Below are 20,000 nucleotides of genomic sequence, written 5' to 3' on the forward strand. Positions count from 1 at the left end.
CTTTGAAGCTAATTTATATGACGTTAACTTCAGAGCTAATTTCTATGTTAGCTTTTAAGCTAATTTCTATGATGTTGGCTTTGAAGCTAATTTCTATGATGTTAGCTTTGAAGCTAATTTATATGACGTTAACTTCAGAGCTAATTTCTATGATGTTAGCTTTGAAGCTAATTTCTATGACGTTAGCTTTGAAGCTAATTTCTATGACGTTAACTTCAGAGCTAATATATATGACATTAGCTCCAGAGCTCATCGTTTTAGTCCCAGAGCTAATAGGCTAATTCCTATCCTTAACATGTGTTTTGGTCTTTCCTCCTATAGAAAGTACACCTGGACCTGCAATTCTGTGTCTGTCTCTCCTTCCTGTCCTCTCAAACCAGCCGGTCAAAGCAGATGGCCACTTGTCCTGAGCTGGTTCTGCTGGAGGTTTCTTTCTGTTAAAAGAGAGTTTTTCCTTTCCACTGTCTCCTCTGTGCTCGCTCAGGATTGGAGACTGACGAAGTGAATCTTCAACACAATCTGCTGCTTCCTTAGAGAACTTTTAATTATGAGCTTTTATAATGTATGAATATTTCTGTTCAGTGCTGTAAGACGACGTCTGATGTGACTTGGTGCTATATAAAAAGCTGAACTGAATGAATATATATGGCATTAGCTAACAGGATAATATAAATATATCTATAAGCATTAGCTCCAGAGCTAATATATATATCTATATATCGATAGACATATAGATATATTGATAGATCGATAGATTAATAGATCGATAGATAAGGTTAATCACATTTATTGTCATGACCCACATATTGTGCATTGGTGCTAATACAAAATATAACTTTAATGTCACTTGTAACAAGTTTTTACCCTCTCCTTGTCTTTCAGACTTTTAGTCTACAACTAATGTAGGTCATCGCCCCAGAATGCATTGCACCTGTAAAACAATGGCAATGTCCTTCGGTGAAAAATGTTATAACCAAATGTACTTTTATAAAGTAATTAGGAGTTTTCACGTGCCACAAACAACAACTTTCAGTAGAATAGGGAAATAACATATTAAGGAGTATACAGAGATTCCTGTAAAATGGCTGCCGGGACCAATGACCTTAAAAACCCCAACAACACTTATATACCGAGCTAAAATCTCATGTGGACTCGCTCCATGTGCACCTCTGCTCAGGTGAGTCAAACGTACTTTAAGTGTGCAGGAGTGGTGTGACGACTTACATGGTGTCACTCTTGTTCTCCACCAAGTTGATGTCTCCAGGCTGCAGCTCGGGGATCCACCGCTCCAGTTCCTCAATCCAGGGGTACTTGAGGGAGGAGGGCACCACCACCAGGAGGGGCCACTCCTGCCTGTAGGTGTATGCCACCGCGATGGCCTGCACCGTCTTCCCTAGACCCATCTGGAGCCACCGAAAATCACCGCGCGGAGAGAAAGGGGGCAAAGAAAAACAAGTCAATCGCGCCGGGACTCGGCGACAAATTGCATGTGACGGCCGAGCTTCTGCGCGGCCCAAGAGCAATAAGGTCTCGGAATGAATGCGGTGTCAAAACAGATTAGGCACGAGGGAGTGCAGCGAGAGGCTGACAAATTAATTTGGAAGGCATGCGGCGAAGACTCGGCTTCATTGTTCTTTACTTGCTTTTGTTTGTATTTGTTGTGAGTGGACGGTTTGCTTACCTCATCAGCGATCATACATCTGAAAACCAAAGAAACACGCTCCATTAGAAAACATCGGATTGACACTCTGAATAAAAGTTTCTGGACAGACAGAATCTACGGTCGTTTCTTAACCGCACCAGTTAATTTCAAATTCACCACTGGTTTGATTCCACTAAAGCTGGGATGTGTAAAATGTAACAATATTCAAAATGCAATGGTTTGCAAATCTCGTATTTTCTTCACAACGGAACAAAAGGAGCATACGAAAGATTTAAAATAAGAAATGGTACTATCTGTGGGGAAGAAATAAGGTCATTTTGAATTTGATGGTGTCACCAAAAAGTCCAGTCTTGTGCATCCCTAGCTTCAACTCTGGATGCTGGTGGTTTCCTCACATTAGCTGCAGCTTCAGGTCCTTCCACAACATCTGGATTGGATGAAGGTCAGGACTTTGACTTGGCCGTTCCACAACATGAACTTTATTCTTCTTGAACATTCTTTGGTAGAACCACTTGTGTGCTGAGGGTCATTGTGTCGCTGCGTGACCCACCTTCTCTGGAGACTCAGCTCATGGACAGATGTTCTGACATGTTCCTTCAGAATTCTCTGATATAATTCAGAATTCATTGTTCCATCGATGACGGCAAGAAGACCTGGCCCAGATGCTGCAAAACAGGCCCAAGCCATGTTGCTACCACCACCATGTTTCACAGATGGGCTAAGGTTCTTCTGCAGGAATACAGAGCCTTCCTTTCTCCAAACACAACACTTTTCATTTTAAAAGCCAAAAAGTTTTACTTTGTCTCATCCATCTACAGAACGTTCTTCCAACAGTCTTCAGGCCCGTCCACATGATCTCTATGAAACTGCAGACGAGCAGCCATGTTCTTGTTGGAGAGCACCGTCTTCCTCCTTCAACCTGCCATGAACCATTGCTGTTCATTGTCTCCTGATGGTGGACTCATGAACATCAACCAATGTGAGGGAGGTCTTCGTTTGTCAGGAGTTACCCTGGGCTCCTTTGTGACCTCGCTGCTTATTCCACGCCTTGATCTTTGTTGGTCCACCACTCCTGGGGAGGGAACAATGCTCTTCAACGTCTTCCATCTGTCCACAATCTGTCTGACGGTGGATCAGTGGAGTCCAGACCGTTTACAGATGTTTTGTAATGTTTTCCAGCTTGAACTCTTTGTTCCTGCCATGATCCACTTCCACCAACATGTTGAGAAGAGCAGACTTTGATAGATCCATGTTCTTTAAATCAAACACGGTGCCCACTCGCACCTGATCATCATCCATTGATCAAAAACACTTTACTCTAATTTCACCTTCAAATTAACTGATAATCCTGGAGGTTCACATACTTTTACCACAAACGTGTAATATTGGATCATTTTCCTCAATAAATAAATGACCAATCTAATAGTTTTGTCTCGTTTGTTGAACTGGGTTCTCTTGATCTACTTTTAGGACTTGTGTGAAAATCTGAAGACGTGTTAGGTCATGTTCATGCAGAAACAGAGAACATCCTAAAGGCTTCACAAACTGTCAAGCACCACTGTACATGGAAGCCGTTGGTAGATGGAGAGAGGACACGGAGTGTGATGGCTCACTGTGGCAGCCCCTGAAATCACCAATAAGGACGTCAGTGGGGGTACAGCGTCCTGCCGAAAGACACTTCGGTACGCTCCAGGGACGCCGTTCAGAGGACGAGAACCTTCTAGGCCAAGCCGCCCAGGACATGTTCAAATGTTTAGTTTTAGGCCTTCTTAGAGAGAAGAACTGACTAAAGTGTGTGTGTTTTAAAGCAACCAGCTACGCCCACTCCAAACTCCAAGGAACAATGAAAGAGTGGCAAAGTCCTGAGCCCAAGTCCTCCTGGAGGAGTGATCAGTCTGGCACCCTCCGTCCAGTGGGCCTGAGCCCATTGTCGTGACCTTCCTTATTCATAAAAGCTTTCCAACACGGTGTCAGAGCCACAGAGCAGCCCTGAATACCTCAGACACTCTCTCATTATTCTTTTCCCGTCCTCCTCCTCCTCCCACCGCCGCCCCATTTCTCTCTTTCAGCTGAGGAACATGATTAATGTGCACCTTGCCACTGGTGGTTTTTCTAATTGCCAGCACACTGGCCCAGTCAGCGCAATGCTCCAACACACACACACCAACTTCTCACACACATAATGGTCCAGTGTGTGTGAGAAGAGCTCACAAAAGGGAAGCAAAAGTGCAAAGTTAAAAACAAGCGCCGGCGTTAACAAAAGGATGAATAAACACGTCCAAAACTACACACGGACACGAACACACACCGCCACGAGGGAGTGTAGCTGGGGCAGGTGCTTGCCATTTCTCAACGCATTAATCATCCTCCTTTAAATAACCTGAGCCTAGTCTTGACGGTTTGAGACTGCGAGCACGCCGCGGTGCTGTTGCCTGACGACGGCACGGCTCCCCGTCGCAGCATCTTTCCACCGTTATCTCCGAAACCCACGAGTCCCGACGTGTCAGGAAGCGGGGCCCGGTGCCTCCTGCCACGATTTGATGGCTTTGACATCCGCACGGCGGTGCGTCATGACGACCCGTGTCTAACCCCAAACTTCCAGTCCAGCTGAAGGCGGTCCTCTGAGGATCGGGACCCTCTCAGGGCTCACTGTAGGATGTCGGACAAAAAGGCTGACTCGGAGGGTACCGCAGGGTACCGTGCTCGGAACCCTTTGGACATCACACGCATTAATGGGTTCAGGGTGCAGTTTGACTACGAACATAAAAAAAGACTAAAAATAAGAACCAGAACACCTCGAGCTGAAAAGGCTTGGAGTTATAGACAAAATAATTTTAAGTGTGAAAGGTGTAAAATACTAAATTAAGAAATCATAGTTTATTTCTTTTGTTTTGTAAACAACTTAAAAAGCCGTTTTCTCTTTTACTTTCAAGGTACAACTTGTTCTCATTTTACTTTTCCAACTTAAAACCCGTGTTTGCTCAAGTGATTTTTGTTCCTTCCGTCTGTGTATTTTTAATGAAGTTTTAACTCGGCTTGACATTTACATTAACTATATTTTTATATTAGATTCTGAACCATATCCAAACACACGAAACAAGGAACAGACATAATATGCTCAAAAATATGATATTCGAAAAACAGTGAGCTGTTAAAAGCTACAGCGAAAGGTAAAATGGAAAAGAAAGTTATGTATGACCTAAGGATAAAGTTAGGGATGTACGACATCGTACTTTTGGACGATATGTTAAAACTTATTTGTTCAATAACTGATACCGATATTTTCCCCTAGACTTCCTTACAGAGACTAGAGATGTGGAAATAAAATATAATATTCAGCAGGTCTTTGTCAGTTCGGCTGCTACCAGACGCAGAAGACAAAAAGGAGCTGAAAATGATGCAACACTTCAACTTGTATCATGTTTAATGTTAAATTTATTCTCGAACACAATGACGACACCGAGCAGAGGAATTTTCACAAATCTGAACTCAACCCGGTCAAAAGCAACAAGTGAAAAGTGCAGAAGTAGAAGTGCATTAATAAATATACTGCACAGATTCCTAACTTAAAAATCAACTTAAACCAGAAGTCTTTTATACCCGAGAGTGTTTTGATGGAACGGCCGATGTCTGATATTTAACTTTATCACTATTATCAGCCGATACCGATACCATGCCGATAATATCGTGCATCCTTAAAGATATATAGATATACAGTTTTTTGTTCAATCTAAATCATATTAGGCATAAAAACAAATTAGCATTTATTTCAATATAATTTTACTTCTCATTTAACCACTCACTAATGAAGCTAATTTTAGTAAACATTAGCCATTTTAGTGAGAAACTTTAGCTAATGTTTGTTCAAGTTAAACATTAGCTAAATTTACTCAGTAAGGTGGCTAACGTTAACAAATCTTACAAACATTACTCATATTAGTGAACTTGGCAAAATATCTAAAGTGAGGTATATGGCAACCTTTACTTCATGTCAGCTAAAGTTAGCCACATAAGAGTGTAATTTATAGCTAAAGCTAAACGTCAGCTATAGTTTATGCCACCATTTAGCAATTTTTTGCTAAACTTTGCTAATGAGTGGCATAAATCTTAGCAAAGAAACATCTAAGCATAATAAACATTTGCTAGAATTTATGCAACTATTTAGCTAATGTTAGCTGAAGTTAGCAAACAGATAAGAGTTTATGCTACTACTTAGCTTAAGTTGATTTAACTTTAGGTAATATTAGTTGAGGTATAGGCCACCATTTAGATAATCTCAACTAACTTTAACTAGAGTTTGATAAATTTAGCTCATTTAGCCACATTAGCACCGTAAGTGAGTTTAGCCTAATGTTTGTTTAAGTTAACTTTAGCTGAGATTTTTGCAACTTTTTCATTTTAATGTAAGCTAACATTAGCCACATTAGTAAATTTAATGTTTGGTAAAGTTCTCTTAAGATTTACCACTTAGAGAATATATTTACATAATTTAGATGTTAGCTACATTTAACAGACGTTTTGCTAATTATGCTAATGCTAAACAGTAGCACACGTTACTGAATTAGCGAGCAATCGATGCCATTTATGCTAAAAAGTCAAGCTGTTTCACTTTAGTGTTGCGATACACGCCAAGTGTTTCTACAGAATTATTCTTTGCAATAAAAGTACCGGTAGGTGAAGTAGGCGGTGTCATTTATTTGTGCGTGTATTTTGCTTTTCTATAAACCTTTTCATAAATAAACTCGTAATGTTCTGAATGGACACTGCCCAAATAATGTTAATCTGCCTATTGGGGCGTCGGGTAATTTACAGTAAGTGTTTGATGCTCGTTAACAAGGTTTGTTTTAAATAAAACACAACCCGGTGTTTATGCCTTTGTTCTAGACTGAAAATACAAGGCCTGCTGAAAAAAGTGTGTAGTTGTACTTTGGATCCAAAGTATTCAGTCTATGAAGGATTGACAGAAATCGCTACAGATTTTCCAAGACTGAAGATTCATGGCGGCGGCGCACCGCTTTGGTCTGGGCTCCACTCGGCGTTTAGCTCGTCGACTTGGTCTGAACTAAATGACGTGTCTCCCAACTGAACCCATTTGAAAAGACATCTACAAAACGTAAAATATTAAATTGTTCAAAAGCTTTCCATACAACCCCAATTTAAATTGTGAACCGTTTCTTTAGCCTTCACCCAGTTTTCTCCACAAACATCAATTTTCTAATATTCAAGACTGGCGTTGCAGGAGGTGCAGGTCAGGCAAACAAACACCCCCCTTCCTTCCAAACCTCCACAAGACCCCTCAAGCTTGGACATGTTCTGGACACCGTGGTGTGATTTCTAAATGGACCCAGGTGGTAAAGGGGTCAAAGCCTCGTCATCAGAGGTAGAGATCCTTGGTGCTGAGAATCCAGGTAGTAACAGAGCCGTAACAGTCGGCATGTTAAAAGGAATCATCTCTAGGTCTAACTAGGGCTGAATGACTTTGGAAAATATTCTAATTGAGATTTTTTTACCTCAATATTGCGATTTAATATGCAATTATTTGTCAAGGTCCTCTTCTCATGTATCTTCAGCCAGCCACAAGAACCTTCCGGATAGACCACAGTGCTCTGAATAGTTCAACGAAGCTTCCAGGCAGATACATTTACCTCAGGGATTTTTTGTAATCCAGGTCCTGGAATGATTCCAGGAATCGTTTCAGCCCTAAATTGTATTATACGGTACTGTGTTGCACTTTTATCCTGCTTAGTGTATCGGCACGTATTATATTGTAGAACCACTGCTCCTCCACATCGAGAGGAGCCAGTTGAGGTGGTTCGGGCATTTGGTAAGGATGCTCCCTGGGCGCCTCCCTAGGGAGGTGCTTTGGACATGTTTGACTGGGGTGAGGCCCCGAGGAAGACCCTGGGAACACCTTGGAGTCCTCCCAGAAGAGCTGGAAGAGGCTGTGGAGAGAGAGGTCTGGACCTCCCTGCTCAAGATGCTGCCCCCCCGAGACCCGAGTCCAGAACAAGCGGAAGATAACGGATGGAATGTACTGTGATCTTTCTTACCATATAGTATTGTATAATACTGCACCGTATCTAAATGTAACCATGCATATAACCATACTGTATCGTTTCATACAGTATCTTACCATAATATCCTGATGCATGCTCAATGTATTGTATCGTACTACATCTCACCATATTGTATATTACTATCGTAATGTAGTACAATGTATTACCATACTGTATTGTAGAGTATCAGAATGTACAGTATTATATTCTACTTTATAGTATCGTACCATATACTAACATATTGTATTATATTGTATCGGAACGTATTGTGTTGTTTCTTACTACAGTGTATTGCATCATACTCTGTCTGTCCATGGTATTTTGTAGTGTACCAACTATACTGTGTTATATTACCATACTGTACTATACAACCCTGTTAGAGAATGAACCCTGCTGTATCTTACGGTTCTGTATCGTACTGCACCCTGACGTATTATAGTGCATGAGACTGTCTGAAGGTATTCTTTCTTACCGTCCTGTGATGCATCTTACCACAGTGTACTGGATCACACTCCAACTGTCTGTACTGATCTGCATTATATTTGACCTTTTAAGAACCTACACGGATCCGTCTCGGTACCGCACATTTATTTTTACAACTTTGGAAAACAAATGAATTATTGCCTTTTTTTATTACCAATCTGATTTTCACCAAGTGAAAACAACATTTAATCACAGAAATCTTTACGTATTCTGATCATTTTATTAGATTACTCATTATCCTGAATAGAAGTTGAGACTAAAACCGACGACCCACTAACTCTGTTGGAGGAAACGTTTAAACACCCAGAGCAGGCCTGGAACGAGTGCAGCGGCAGACTTGTTGGATTATTGGAAGGGGTTTCACCTCTCGAGGAAGCGCAGGACACCACCACCTTCAGATGGAGCTCCAGTACACGCCAAGCTGACGGTGGGCAATAAACGGCAGCCCCTCCTGAAATGTGCTGCACATCATCACGATGTTAGAGATCTACCAGCGTAGGAGGAAACCGTGGGCGGGAGGTTTTCTTTCCCCTACCTCAAACCTCGCCGTCCTCGAGTCTTTCCTCATCCAGAGCATCAAGAGCAGCCAACCAGAGCATCAAATGTCAAAATACTTATGGATGCTGCTGTATCGGCTTTGTGTGGGAGGCTGCGCGACTGCCGCGGAGCGAAATGGCTGTTTGTGCGAACGTCGCTGCGATAAAAACCCGTGAGACGTGTCTGATGGAAGCGCTTGAGAAGTTGAGCAGAAGTTTTGTTTTATTGCTCAGATTTATAAACAGGAACACGTCCATCAGAGATGTTGGAAAAAAGCAACGCTTGTTGAAGTATACCACAAAAAACAGCCATTAAGACGTCGAGATCGTTTCCTTTAATGGTGCAAAGTGAAGCTTGAAGCCGTTTGATGAAGCTCCGGTTGTAGAGAGGACCGGTGTGAAACCAGATCCATGCGTTGCGTTTACACCACAACTGAAGCATCACGTGGAATAATAAGATGGAGGCCGTCCACCACGTCCCTTCAGCCAACAGCTGAACGAGGGTCGATAAACAACGTTAGAGACAAATAACCATAAAGATCAAGTTCATCCGCTCAGCTGCGTTCTCGCCCGTTTCTCATTACCGTATTTTTCGCCATATAAGTTGCACCTTTTGCATAAAATTGCACGTCCTGTGCCTTACACACCGAAGCAGCCAATATACCGTATTTTCCTCCGTACACGTCGCACCACCCTGTAAGTCTCATGAGTCTATATTTGTCTAATAAAGTGGAAAAATCCATAAATACGTCGCTTCGCCGTATACGTCTCATCTATTGTGCGTCACCGCTGACAACCTGGAAATGTTGTGCCAAATACTGATTGGCTGCCAATTGGCGGCTGCAGGAGCGTGCACGGGAGGACTTTAACAAGAATTTAACAAGATTAACACTTAAAAACAATTATTTGTTTGTTCGAAGTTATAGTAAAGGTGTGTCTCAGTTGAACTTTTACTTAATAAACGCACGTCAATGGTCAAATCAGCTGCATTTAGTCGGGGCGGAGCAGCGAGCAGAACGAAGGTGGGGGGACTACGGCAGGCCGATTGTGTCATTAATAGCTGGTGAAGAGTCTCAGTCATCCAGGACATGGTAAATTCAAAAAAGTTCAAGAAAAAAATAAGTATAAAATAAATAAAGTCCAGTTGTTTTTGTCTTTAACTTTTTTGAATTCGTTTACCTATTACATGATACAATGGTATGCCATACTGCTACTACCACTCTGCTGCCATCTAGTGGCTGAAAGAGGTACTGTTAATTTTTTTTTAGCCAGAATGAATGAAAACGTCTCAGCCAAAAATTGGTTTAGAAATATGGAAAAAATCCATAAATACGTCACTTCGCCTATAAGTTGCAGGGTTATGCAAAAAAGTGCGACTTCTAGGCCAGAAAATACGGTATGTTTTTTTTGTCTCCCCCATATTTATAACCAATTTTTGGCTGAGATCTGACGATTTCATTCATTCTGACATGGAAAATATTGAACACTAACATTTTCAGCAACTAGAGGGCCCTGAACTAATATGGCAAGCCAAGTGTGTCAATAATAGGTAAAAGTGGCTATTAATGGGACACTTGGCTTGCCATACCAAGCCACCTTGGTGTCACGCCGGAACTCGTGGAGCAAACATCAAATCAGCTTCATTTTGTTGCGCCGCTCTGGAGAACCGCAGCTGATTTGACCATTGAAGTGCATTTATTAAGGAAAAGTTCAGTTGAGACACAACTTTACTATGAAGTCAAGCACACAAATAATTGTTTTTAAGTGTTAATCTTGTTAAATTCTTGTTAAAGACCTCCCGTGCACGATCCCACAGCCGCCGATCGATTAGTGGCACAACAAGGGCCCACGTTTCTGAGTGGGCAGTGGTGACAACAAACACGACGCGCCAGCGATGACACACAATAGATGCGCCTTATACGGCCAAGTGACTTTTTTATGTTTGTTTCCACTTTATTAACTGTATGAGACATATTTGGACTGATGCGACGTGTACGGTAATGAAAGATCGTTCAGAGCACTTCTCAGATGGAAGCACCCAATACTGGCTCGATCAGCGTGTTCAAATGGTCTTCCATCTTTCTGCGTCCTCACTACACAGGCGCTTTGTTAAAGAGCTGCAAAAAGATTGACAGGCACAGATTTAGCTGGTTTACGTGACAATCTTGTTAAAGCATGCACTGGATGCAGTCCTGTACACTTAAAAGTTAACGAAAAGATAAAAGATTTCGGACATTTCCCAGCAGTTGGTATTTTTCTCTCAGTAAGACTTCACTGCAGGCGTGCACAATACGTCAATCGCAAACACATTATTTAACAATAGTGTGTTTGCGTGGCTTTAAAAAATTAGATGCCAGCCCATCATCCATCCACGCTTTGAAATCTGTTACTTGATTGACATAAAGTTAGGCCTGTCGCGATACCAAATGTTGCTGGGTGATTAACAGTCTCAGAAATTACTTTGATAAACGACAATATTGTTTGAAATTTGACAATAATCAATTGTCAAATTTTAGAAGAAATGTTGGTTTGTTGTGCGTGTAGTACCTTTTTTGACCACCTGATGGCAGTAGAAGACTGTTTAAACCAAAGGATGGACGTTTGAGCAGCGTCCCTTTAAGAAAAATGGGAGGGAGGCCTGTTGACGTGACATGGGCTGTCTCTCCTTCCTGTTTTTCTGTTCTCAAAATGGTGGACGCTCGTGTGGTTTGAGCTCTTTAGCATTTTTCACACAAAGATTTTAATTAAAAAAAATCAGTAAACAAGTTCTCAGCTTCTTTGTGCAGGCACGAGTTTCAAACGTGAACTTTGGAGCTTCGACGAGACGTTGGTTTTTCCCCGAGGTCGGCCTGTTAGCTTAGCTCGCAGCTTAGCTCGCAGCTTAGCTCTTTTAACGATTGGAAAACGTGATTTTGGATCGTTAAAATGGATTTTAAAGAGAAAGGGACGGTTGATCCTTTTGTCCTCCAGTGTCTTCAGTAGAAAGAGAGCGACACGAAGAAACGATGAAGCTGATAAATGAAAATGAGCTCAATAATTTTAATTTATCTTGAGATTAATTGATTTATTGTTTATCGTGACAGGGCAGCCCTCATTCTCTCAAACCAGGTCAGAGTGGAGAGTTTTGGGAGATCCCCCACCCCTCCACAAAAATCACGGACGAGATGAGCGCTCCGCCATGGCCCGTTCTCTAGGGGAAACTAGGTCACTTGAATGATCTGACCTACTTTGCTATATTGTGAAGAGGGTGGGTCCTAAGACTGTACCTTGTGGAACACCTTTGTTAACAGAGCTGTAAGAAGTGCCATTGTGTAGGCTGTTTTCCAAGCGTCTGGAATGGCATTTTGTCTTATGGACGTGTTAAAGGCGTGTTGAAGGTTCCCTCGTGATCCGTAGTGATTGTTTAAATGTGTATGTTCGAGCCGTGAATCTGCTTCCTGAGCACGCTCTGGGTGCGTTTTCGCTGAGAGAGTATCGTTACGTGCACGTTACGGGAAAGACAAGAGGAAGTTGACAAACGGAGGCTAAACCACAATACGACAAGTTTCAAAATAAACACAAACTATGTGTCGAACATTAAAAGTAGTTGTCGGGTAACGTAGTCTGTTATTCTTGTTGCCTCTGGTTTTCGGCGCGTTGTGCGTTCGCTCACCGTCCGTTCCTGGACAGGGCGAACTCCACCCCCTCCCGCTGAAAAGGCATGAGGCGCCGCAGGAGCTTGTGAGGAAGTCCCGACAGTCGCCGCGAACCTCTCGTCTCCCAGCATGCAGCGCGTGCAGCGCCAGGCTCCACCTCCATCAGGAAGTCCCGCTCAGCTTGTTCCTGTCAGAAGAAGCGAGGTCGTTCAAACAAAGGCCGCATTTTTCACACTGCAAGGCGCATCCAGCAGCGCTCAAACGTTTGTACGTGTTTTTGAGCTCCGTGTGGTAAAACCCACTGGAGGTCGGTGAGCACAACCAGAATGAACACCTCACGGCTGATTTGACAGGAAATTAAAGGATGTAAGTCCAAAGTATAAACGGTACGGTTAAAACAAACAGTAAAGTGAATAATGTGGATGTAAGGCCAGTAAATCTGCTCCAAACCACACTACGCATCCAGATGTTACATGTCTGTTAGCAAAATATTTCATCAAACTGGGGGTAAATGTCTTAAACCCATTACCTTTTATGGTCGAGCTGATTCAAGATGGCTGCCACAGCCACTTCAGCAGAGTTAGCCTGAAAGTTGGTGTGGTAGTAGCTGAGCCTGCTTCACTTTGTTCTTAACAGCTGGACTCAGTCTGTTAGCAAAATAAACACAAAGAAACGCAGTTTTTATAATTAGCCACAAAAAATAATTTAATTTTTACCTTAATTTAAAAAAAAACAACGCATCGTCAACATTTAAAATACATTAAACGAGTTAACTCGGTTTAAATGAAATTACAAAAAACGCAGCGTCGTCAAAAGAAACGGAAGTTACGAAACGTATTTACAAAAATAAAAGCACCAAACCGGAAATGAATTAGCATTCAGGTGAACAACAATTAAAAAAAGAAATAAAACATTGTTATAAAATATCGATATTGCTAAATGCATGTTGATTTATAGCATGCATCTATTTTAGCTCGTGGCATAAAGCAGAGCTCGCTGTGCGCTGGCGGCAGGGCCGTCCTGGCACATGTCGCAGACAGGAAGTGCGGTCCGACATTACTTCAGTTTAAAAGTGTTCTCCTACCAGGTGGAAGAGCTGCAGGTACAATGTGTGGAACACGCGCGCTAACTTTAGCTACTCGCTGCCACAGCGGCGGCGGCAACAACAAAAACACGACACGTGACTTCTGTTCAAGACCCCGCGTAACCAAGTATGGCAGACCGTTGCTGCATATAAACAAACCACATATCTAGCTCTAGTTACTTTATACAGATACTCATATTAACATTTAAATATAACATACATAATAATAACTATTATATTTTAAGTTCTTATAACTAGAATTTTATGTGAGGAAAATAGCTAAAACTTCCTCAAAAGTTTAACAGTTTTTTATGGTGACACTGCAGATATTTGGAAGTCATTATTTCCTAGAAGAATAAAAACAATATCCACTGGGGCTTTCTTTCTATTCAGAGTCGATCTGTGACTTGAGGTGACATGTTTGTACGGAAGCCAAGAACGGCCACAAATCCTTAAATCTTTTGCTGTGACATTTTTAGCTCCAATCGTTCGCGAGCTAAAAAAGTTCTAAACAAATACCTGTTTGTTATTTTGTATTATATCAGTACTAATCATTGCAAGACAAGCATTTGTTTTGTTTTTTAAAGTTGAAATAAACAAAAGTGACTCGCACTGTTAACATGAGTTGTGATGCCAAACATTATACAAAGGGATTTCCACAGTCTACGGCAGCCAGCACAGAAAAACAGTCAAGTTATAAGACAAATGTTTCTGGAGATAAAACCTGTTAGAAGCCTGTTCCTGGTGGTTCCGACTCATTTTACCAACACATCAAGGTTATTCTTAAGCAGGGGTGCTCCCACAAAGTTTTCTAAAGGGCTGCCTGACGGGGGCCACTAAGGATTTGGGGTGTCACATCAAAGCCAACAGCCATAAAATAATTTTGGGAGTTGCATTATGCTGTTGTTTTATTTAACCCGTTAAAAAAATAAAAACTTGTTTGATATCATTAAGAGTGAAGTTTGTCTTTTTAAATTTTGTGATAAAATATTCATATAATCTTCTGAGACCCTGTGTACTTATATTGGCCATACACATCATAATATTTTATTTTGTTCAAGTTAGACTGTTTGTTTTTTCAATTCATTTTCCAATTAAAAAATACTAATAGTTGTATTTTTAACTACTAAATGTTCAAAACAATATTTGTTTAAAAGTCTGTGAGGTCCTACTAATCCCAAATAGCTTGGAGAAATTAACAATTCACATTAAACAACAGCCGAGGAGCCAAAAAAGACGCATTTTGGACGGGCAATGTGGGGGGCAGCTATTTACTGGGGGTTCCATCACCCCCTCACTTCCCCCTTTCTTGGCGTCCCTGCTATTGAGAGAATGAAAGCTGATGTCCTGAGATGAAGATATTGATAAATAATCTGGAGAGAAAACGCTGGAAATATATTTTCTAGCATGTCCTCTTTAGGCTTCCGTAGTGCCAGTTAGTACGAGATCTATGAAACGTTCGGTTGCGGGGCGAACGAACTGCATTCTGGGTATCTGAAGGACGACATTAAAGCGCTCTACCATTAAATGACGCATCGGCTTGCCGTACCCAGCCTGCTAGCAGCTGAGTCTCCGCCACCACCGGGAGCTGCTTCACGCTCCGTCGGAACAACGGCCGCGCACCGACTGAACCGAAGCGGGTAAGGCGGAATGTAGCGCGCAGCCTCCTGCACCACACTCGCTCACCGGGTCGCAGTCAGTAACGTTCACCGGGTGGTTGTGATCGTTAACGTCTGTCTGCTGCGTGTTGACAGCTCAAGGCGCCGGTGTTCGGCCGCTCGCGAGCCACGGCGCCAGGTGAGGGTCGTTAGCTTAGCCCCCCAACGCCAAGCAAACGGCTCCCGGCGGCAAAAACCGCGAACACCTGGAAACGCACGCCTGCAGCAGTGAACAGCCGTGCCTGTAGGTGTTCGTCTGCTCAGGAACCCCGAGCAGCTTCTGCTGGAAAACATGAAATAATGGAACAAACGTCGGGCCTGCTGCGTTCACGTTCCTCCGGAGCGTCTTACCGGGCTGATAAAGCAGCTGTGCGTGAGCCTCGTTGCTGCGTGAGTGGGTTTATGTCCGCCGGATTGCAGCTCCGAAGGGCTGTTTTACGGTTAAAACGTTTCTTTTAGTTTGGGAGCTCGTAAAGCTCGAGCAGACGGCGGCAACTGTAAAAATACCAAGTTTCTTAATGGAGGCTGGTTTTTAATGGAGGCGAAGTTTGAAAAGCCCAAAAATAGTAACTCTAGGCTTAATTTTAACGGGTTTAGGTGTTATTTGAACCTTCTGCTGTTATAATATTGGTTAAATGTGAAATAATTACTGAAACAAAACTATTAGTCGTTGTTTTTCTAGATAAACTGGAATATTTCTGGTGAATTATGAAGGCAGCCACCATATTCGGAACAATCATCTGTAAAAACTCCACATTTTGGTGTTTACACTGTACACAAAGTAAAAAGGAACAGTAAAGCTGTTGCCAGTGCCTTCATCGGGTCACCATGGTAACCACATCTGCGCCTTTTAACTCAGACAGCGCTCTCAAGTAAGGAAGACAGAAACTGAGACTAAAAAGTAAGCCTCAAACAAACAGTTGTGTATAAATTCTGAGTCATGTTTTTTTTTTAAATTAAAGCTGTTGCCAGTGCTGTACTCGGGTCACTATGGTAACCACATCTGCGCCTTTCAAGTCTGACAGCGCTCTCAAGTAAGAAAGACAGAAACTGAGACTAAAAAGTAAGCCTCAAACAAACGGTTTGTGTGTAAAAACTGTGAGTCGTATTTTAAAAATTCTTGAACCGTGAGCGGCAGAAGACTCTCGTGGTCCCAGGTGTGCACTTTTATGCTTCTATGGTTTTTATTTTACTTTGTTTTTATGGCAAGTTTTAAAAAATACAACTCAATAATACAGGTATACAATCCAACAATTTTCAGTCAGGTCATCTGGACAGTTTTTTTTTTTGCTGAAATGTTTCACCTTCAGAGGGCTGTGGGCCAAATGCAATAATACTTGAAATGCAAATACTTCTTTAAGTAAAGTTCATTTCTTTATTATACAGTCATTTATCCTTCCATTCTGTATAAAGAACATTACAGCACAGGCTGTGGTGGTGGTGGTGGTGGGATGGGGGTTCTGGGGGTTCTCCCCCAGAGAATTTAGAATAATGTAGATGCCATTTCCTGCGTTCTTGTGTATTTTGTAAAGGTTTATTGCAGTAGATTAACTTGAAACAACAGCTGTAAACTCTTATTGAAATCTCTGACTGTGAAGCTTCAGCTCTGCAGGTAAGGGACGTTCCTAACGCTAGTTTATTTTTCAGGGGTGCTGAGTTAAAATGTAGGGACGCTTGAGCACCCCCAAAAAGATGTTAAAATCCCCACTGAAGCCCGTTCATATTTATAATTTAGGCTATTTTTGAACGTTTAGTGTGATTTATAAGTGCATTAATGCAGGGTCATTTCTTACCTTACTAGTTGTTTAGTATATAAACGTATAAAAGTGAAAAAACTGCCTAATATTTAGCTCGTTGTCACTGTCTTAGAAAAGAGTTGCTCTCAATCGTCTTGCTCGGTTCAGAAAAGCGTCCTGGTCGCCCCGACAAGCTTCAAACCCTCGGACTGCACGACAAACAGCTCAGAGAACTCTTGCAGGGATTCACACATCACATTGTTCACAAAAGCACAGGAACTTATGCCTAGTGCAAAACGTTTAATTATATTTTTGTTTTTTCATAAAATTGCCCTTGACGTTGAACTTTAAGAGTAGAAGCTGAAATGGGAAGCAACCGCTCCGATGTGACATTAGGAAGCTGAAAATGAGAGTTTATGTTATTATTTTCAGTTTACATACTTACAATATAGGTTTTATTCATTCAAGGCTGCAACATGTGTTCATAAATTTATTATTATTGGGCCGAAGAGTTACCGGAGCCAAGAAAACAGTTGCACACCCTTCAAAATAAGAGCGTTCCCAAATTTTATTCTGATAGGATCCAGCACACATTGAGCCCTGGAGATGCTCTACTGGTATTTAAACATATAATTTCCGTACACGGAAAGATGTCACACGGGAAGAAGAAGAGCCCACGTGACCCGGAGGAGAACGGCCGGTAATTTATTTATTTATTTCTGAAAAATGCCTTCAACGTGGCTAAAAATAATTAAAAAGTACCGGTAGTCGACCAGAAGTCGCTCATCACGGTTCTTCTTCCTCCTGCACTAAAGTCCTCTTCGAGGCTCAGAAAGACGTCACCAAACATGGCCTCCGTCTCGCTGTCAGCAGCTGTTTCCTCCTTGGACAGCTGATCGATCGCTTTTAGCTTGAAAGCTGCATCATAAGAAATTCTCCGTGCGTTTTCCATTATCGCTGCAGATGAACAGGTATGTGCTTGAGGCGCAAAATACAATGACGATCTGAATGGGACAAAGGTCCTTGAGAGTATCCCTCATTGGTCATTTCGGTTAGACTTCTGGTCACATGATGACGGAGTGGGTGGAGTTATGGTAGGAAAATTTAAACCCTGAGCGAAAGGTTTGGTACATGTCATTCCCCGATCTGTTACAGAAGCACGATCCGTAGTGTTGCTCATTGTCGCACGGATCGCCGTTGAATATGCTAGATTAAGGAAAATGTACCAGTATAATTCCGTTTATGAATAAGAACTGTATTTATTTACTTGGAGAAGTACGTGCTCTACCTCTGCCGATTTTCATGTTGCTAATTTACGCCACTCGTATTTCTGTTAAAACCATTGACATATTTGCGTCATAGTTTGAATGATCTGCAGCTTCACCACTGAGCGGCGCTCAGGAAATAATTCATTCTGTATCTTACAGGGTTTTTCTCCTTCAGCCCAGGCTGGGGGTCAGCTCTAATGCGTCGCAGATCATATTAACAGATGATTGAGTGGCGTAAATTAGCTACATGAAGATCAGTGACGATAGAGCACGTACTGTTCTAAGTAAATTAAGACAGTTTTTATTCATAACGGCGACCCGGAAGTACACTACGGATTGTGCTTCCGTAACAGATGCTAATCCCGAATTGCTCCCCGGGTGCTTGCATAGCTGCCCACTGTTCCACCTGGGTGTATCTCAGGTGCAGCAAGTTAAATGCAGAGAGCCAGGTTTGTCTTTTTCTATGGAAACATACAATTATGACAACACAAGGGGAATGATAGTACATGTGATTACCTGAGGCATTCACTCTGTGGGTCACAAAACCCCGCCCCCAGGAGTGGTGTGTGCCGGGCAGCCATGAGTGCCTGTCTCTGTCAAAGGAAAATGTTATTCAGTGGCAGGAAGCTACCGAGGGATGGTAGGAAGTTTGTCAAAATAAAATATAAATTATAAAAAATAAATACACAAATTAGCCACTCTACTGTGTGTAATCCATGTAGTGCCATTATGGTAGTCAGGCCGACTAACATTAAAGTCAGTCAGTGGAATCAGTAAGTGTAAACACATTGATTCTTAAAAGGAAATTTTAATATAGTAATGAGGACAACTTGGCAGGACAACTTTGGCCCGTGGGCCCCACGTTGGGCACCACTGGTTTATGCCTTTTGTACTTAAAGGGATTTGAGAAAAATGTGTAAATCCTGTAGAAATTAGAGACATACTATGTGAAAGAAGACTAAAATGCCTATAATTGGATGTGTAATTTGTACTTGAAATATTGTGGGAGTAAAAAGAGTTTATTCGCAAAGGTTTAGAAAGTTTTGACTCTTCACACGGGAACAGTTTTAGCAGCACAAAGGCCCGGCATAGTTACACCGTTTGAGTTTTTTTTCTGTTTTCATGTGGACAAAAGCATAAAAACAGTTCAGTCATGTAAAGCCAGACCTTGTGACACGTTGAAACTTTGAATCGTGTTCTTGCTGTAAAATATGAGCTTGCAGAACTTTAAAAATAACAAGTTTTCTCACTAGTTCTGATAAAATCCTGTTGAAAAGTATGGGGAAATTTCCCCATACTTATTTTGCTAATTTTCCCCACATTGTTTGACGTACCCCTACCAAACTTCATAGCGCACTGTTCCTAACCGAGCTGCCCGTTTTGATGTATAATTCACCAGTTTTTCTTCTAAGTGCTTCAATCGTTACGTCTTTTATTAGATACCTCGTTGCACATTTGCGCAAATAAGTACCATAAACAAGTTTAGTCCTATAAAATAAGCCTCAAATAATTCAAGAGAGTCAAAGGAGAGAGCTTAAAGTGTATATTTTTATCACCGAAGCACATTAGCACAGCTTCATTACTGGCATAATTTTAATAGTGGATGGTAAATGCTGTGTTGGCCTAGGTTCATCCTCCCCTATGGGCCATAAATCAAATATCCCATAACCCCCCTCCCTTCTCTCCCTCCATCCCCGGTTCAAATTTACACTTGCCTAATAAGTTGGGCCATAAGATGCACCAGCCCAGATAATTATCGCCTCATTTGAGTTTGCTGAAATCGTCAGAGACTGAGGAGATGCCAACGAGGCCGAAGTTGTTGACGTGGACTCCGGACGGAGCCCCACATACAGTGTCTATTGAAGCCAAATCTGTAGCCCC

General features: G+C 41.9%; 2 protein-coding genes across 3 annotated transcripts in view; one reads left to right on the forward strand and one right to left on the reverse strand.

Annotated features, from left to right (window-relative positions):
- Window positions 1-12,934, reverse strand: part of zranb3 (zinc finger, RAN-binding domain containing 3) — a 116,967-nt gene extending 104,033 nt beyond the window's left edge. The window contains exons 1-4 of the mRNA XM_037696713.1: window positions 12,903-12,934; window positions 12,391-12,560; window positions 1,682-1,700; window positions 1,225-1,403 (exon numbers count right to left, since the gene is read on the reverse strand). Of these exons, the coding sequence (XP_037552641.1) occupies window positions 1,225-1,403; window positions 1,682-1,700; window positions 12,391-12,536 (344 nt within the window). The 5' untranslated portion in view covers window positions 12,537-12,560; window positions 12,903-12,934. The remainder of the gene's footprint in view (window positions 1-1,224; window positions 1,404-1,681; window positions 1,701-12,390; window positions 12,561-12,902) is intronic.
- A 2,085-nt stretch (window positions 12,935-15,019) lies between these two features.
- Window positions 15,020-20,000, forward strand: part of LOC119428876 (R3H domain-containing protein 1) — a 62,359-nt gene continuing 57,378 nt past the window's right edge. For both annotated transcript variants that reach the window (XM_037696567.1, XM_037696568.1), the window contains exon 1: window positions 15,020-15,097. The gene's annotated coding sequence lies outside the window, so the exon portion shown is untranslated. The remainder of the gene's footprint in view (window positions 15,098-20,000) is intronic.

The sequence above is a fragment of the Nematolebias whitei genome, chromosome 23 (assembly GCF_014905685.2).
Source record: "Nematolebias whitei isolate Nwh7 chromosome 23, NemWhi1, whole genome shotgun sequence".
In the NCBI taxonomy this organism is placed as follows: Eukaryota; Metazoa; Chordata; class Actinopteri; order Cyprinodontiformes; family Rivulidae; genus Nematolebias; species Nematolebias whitei.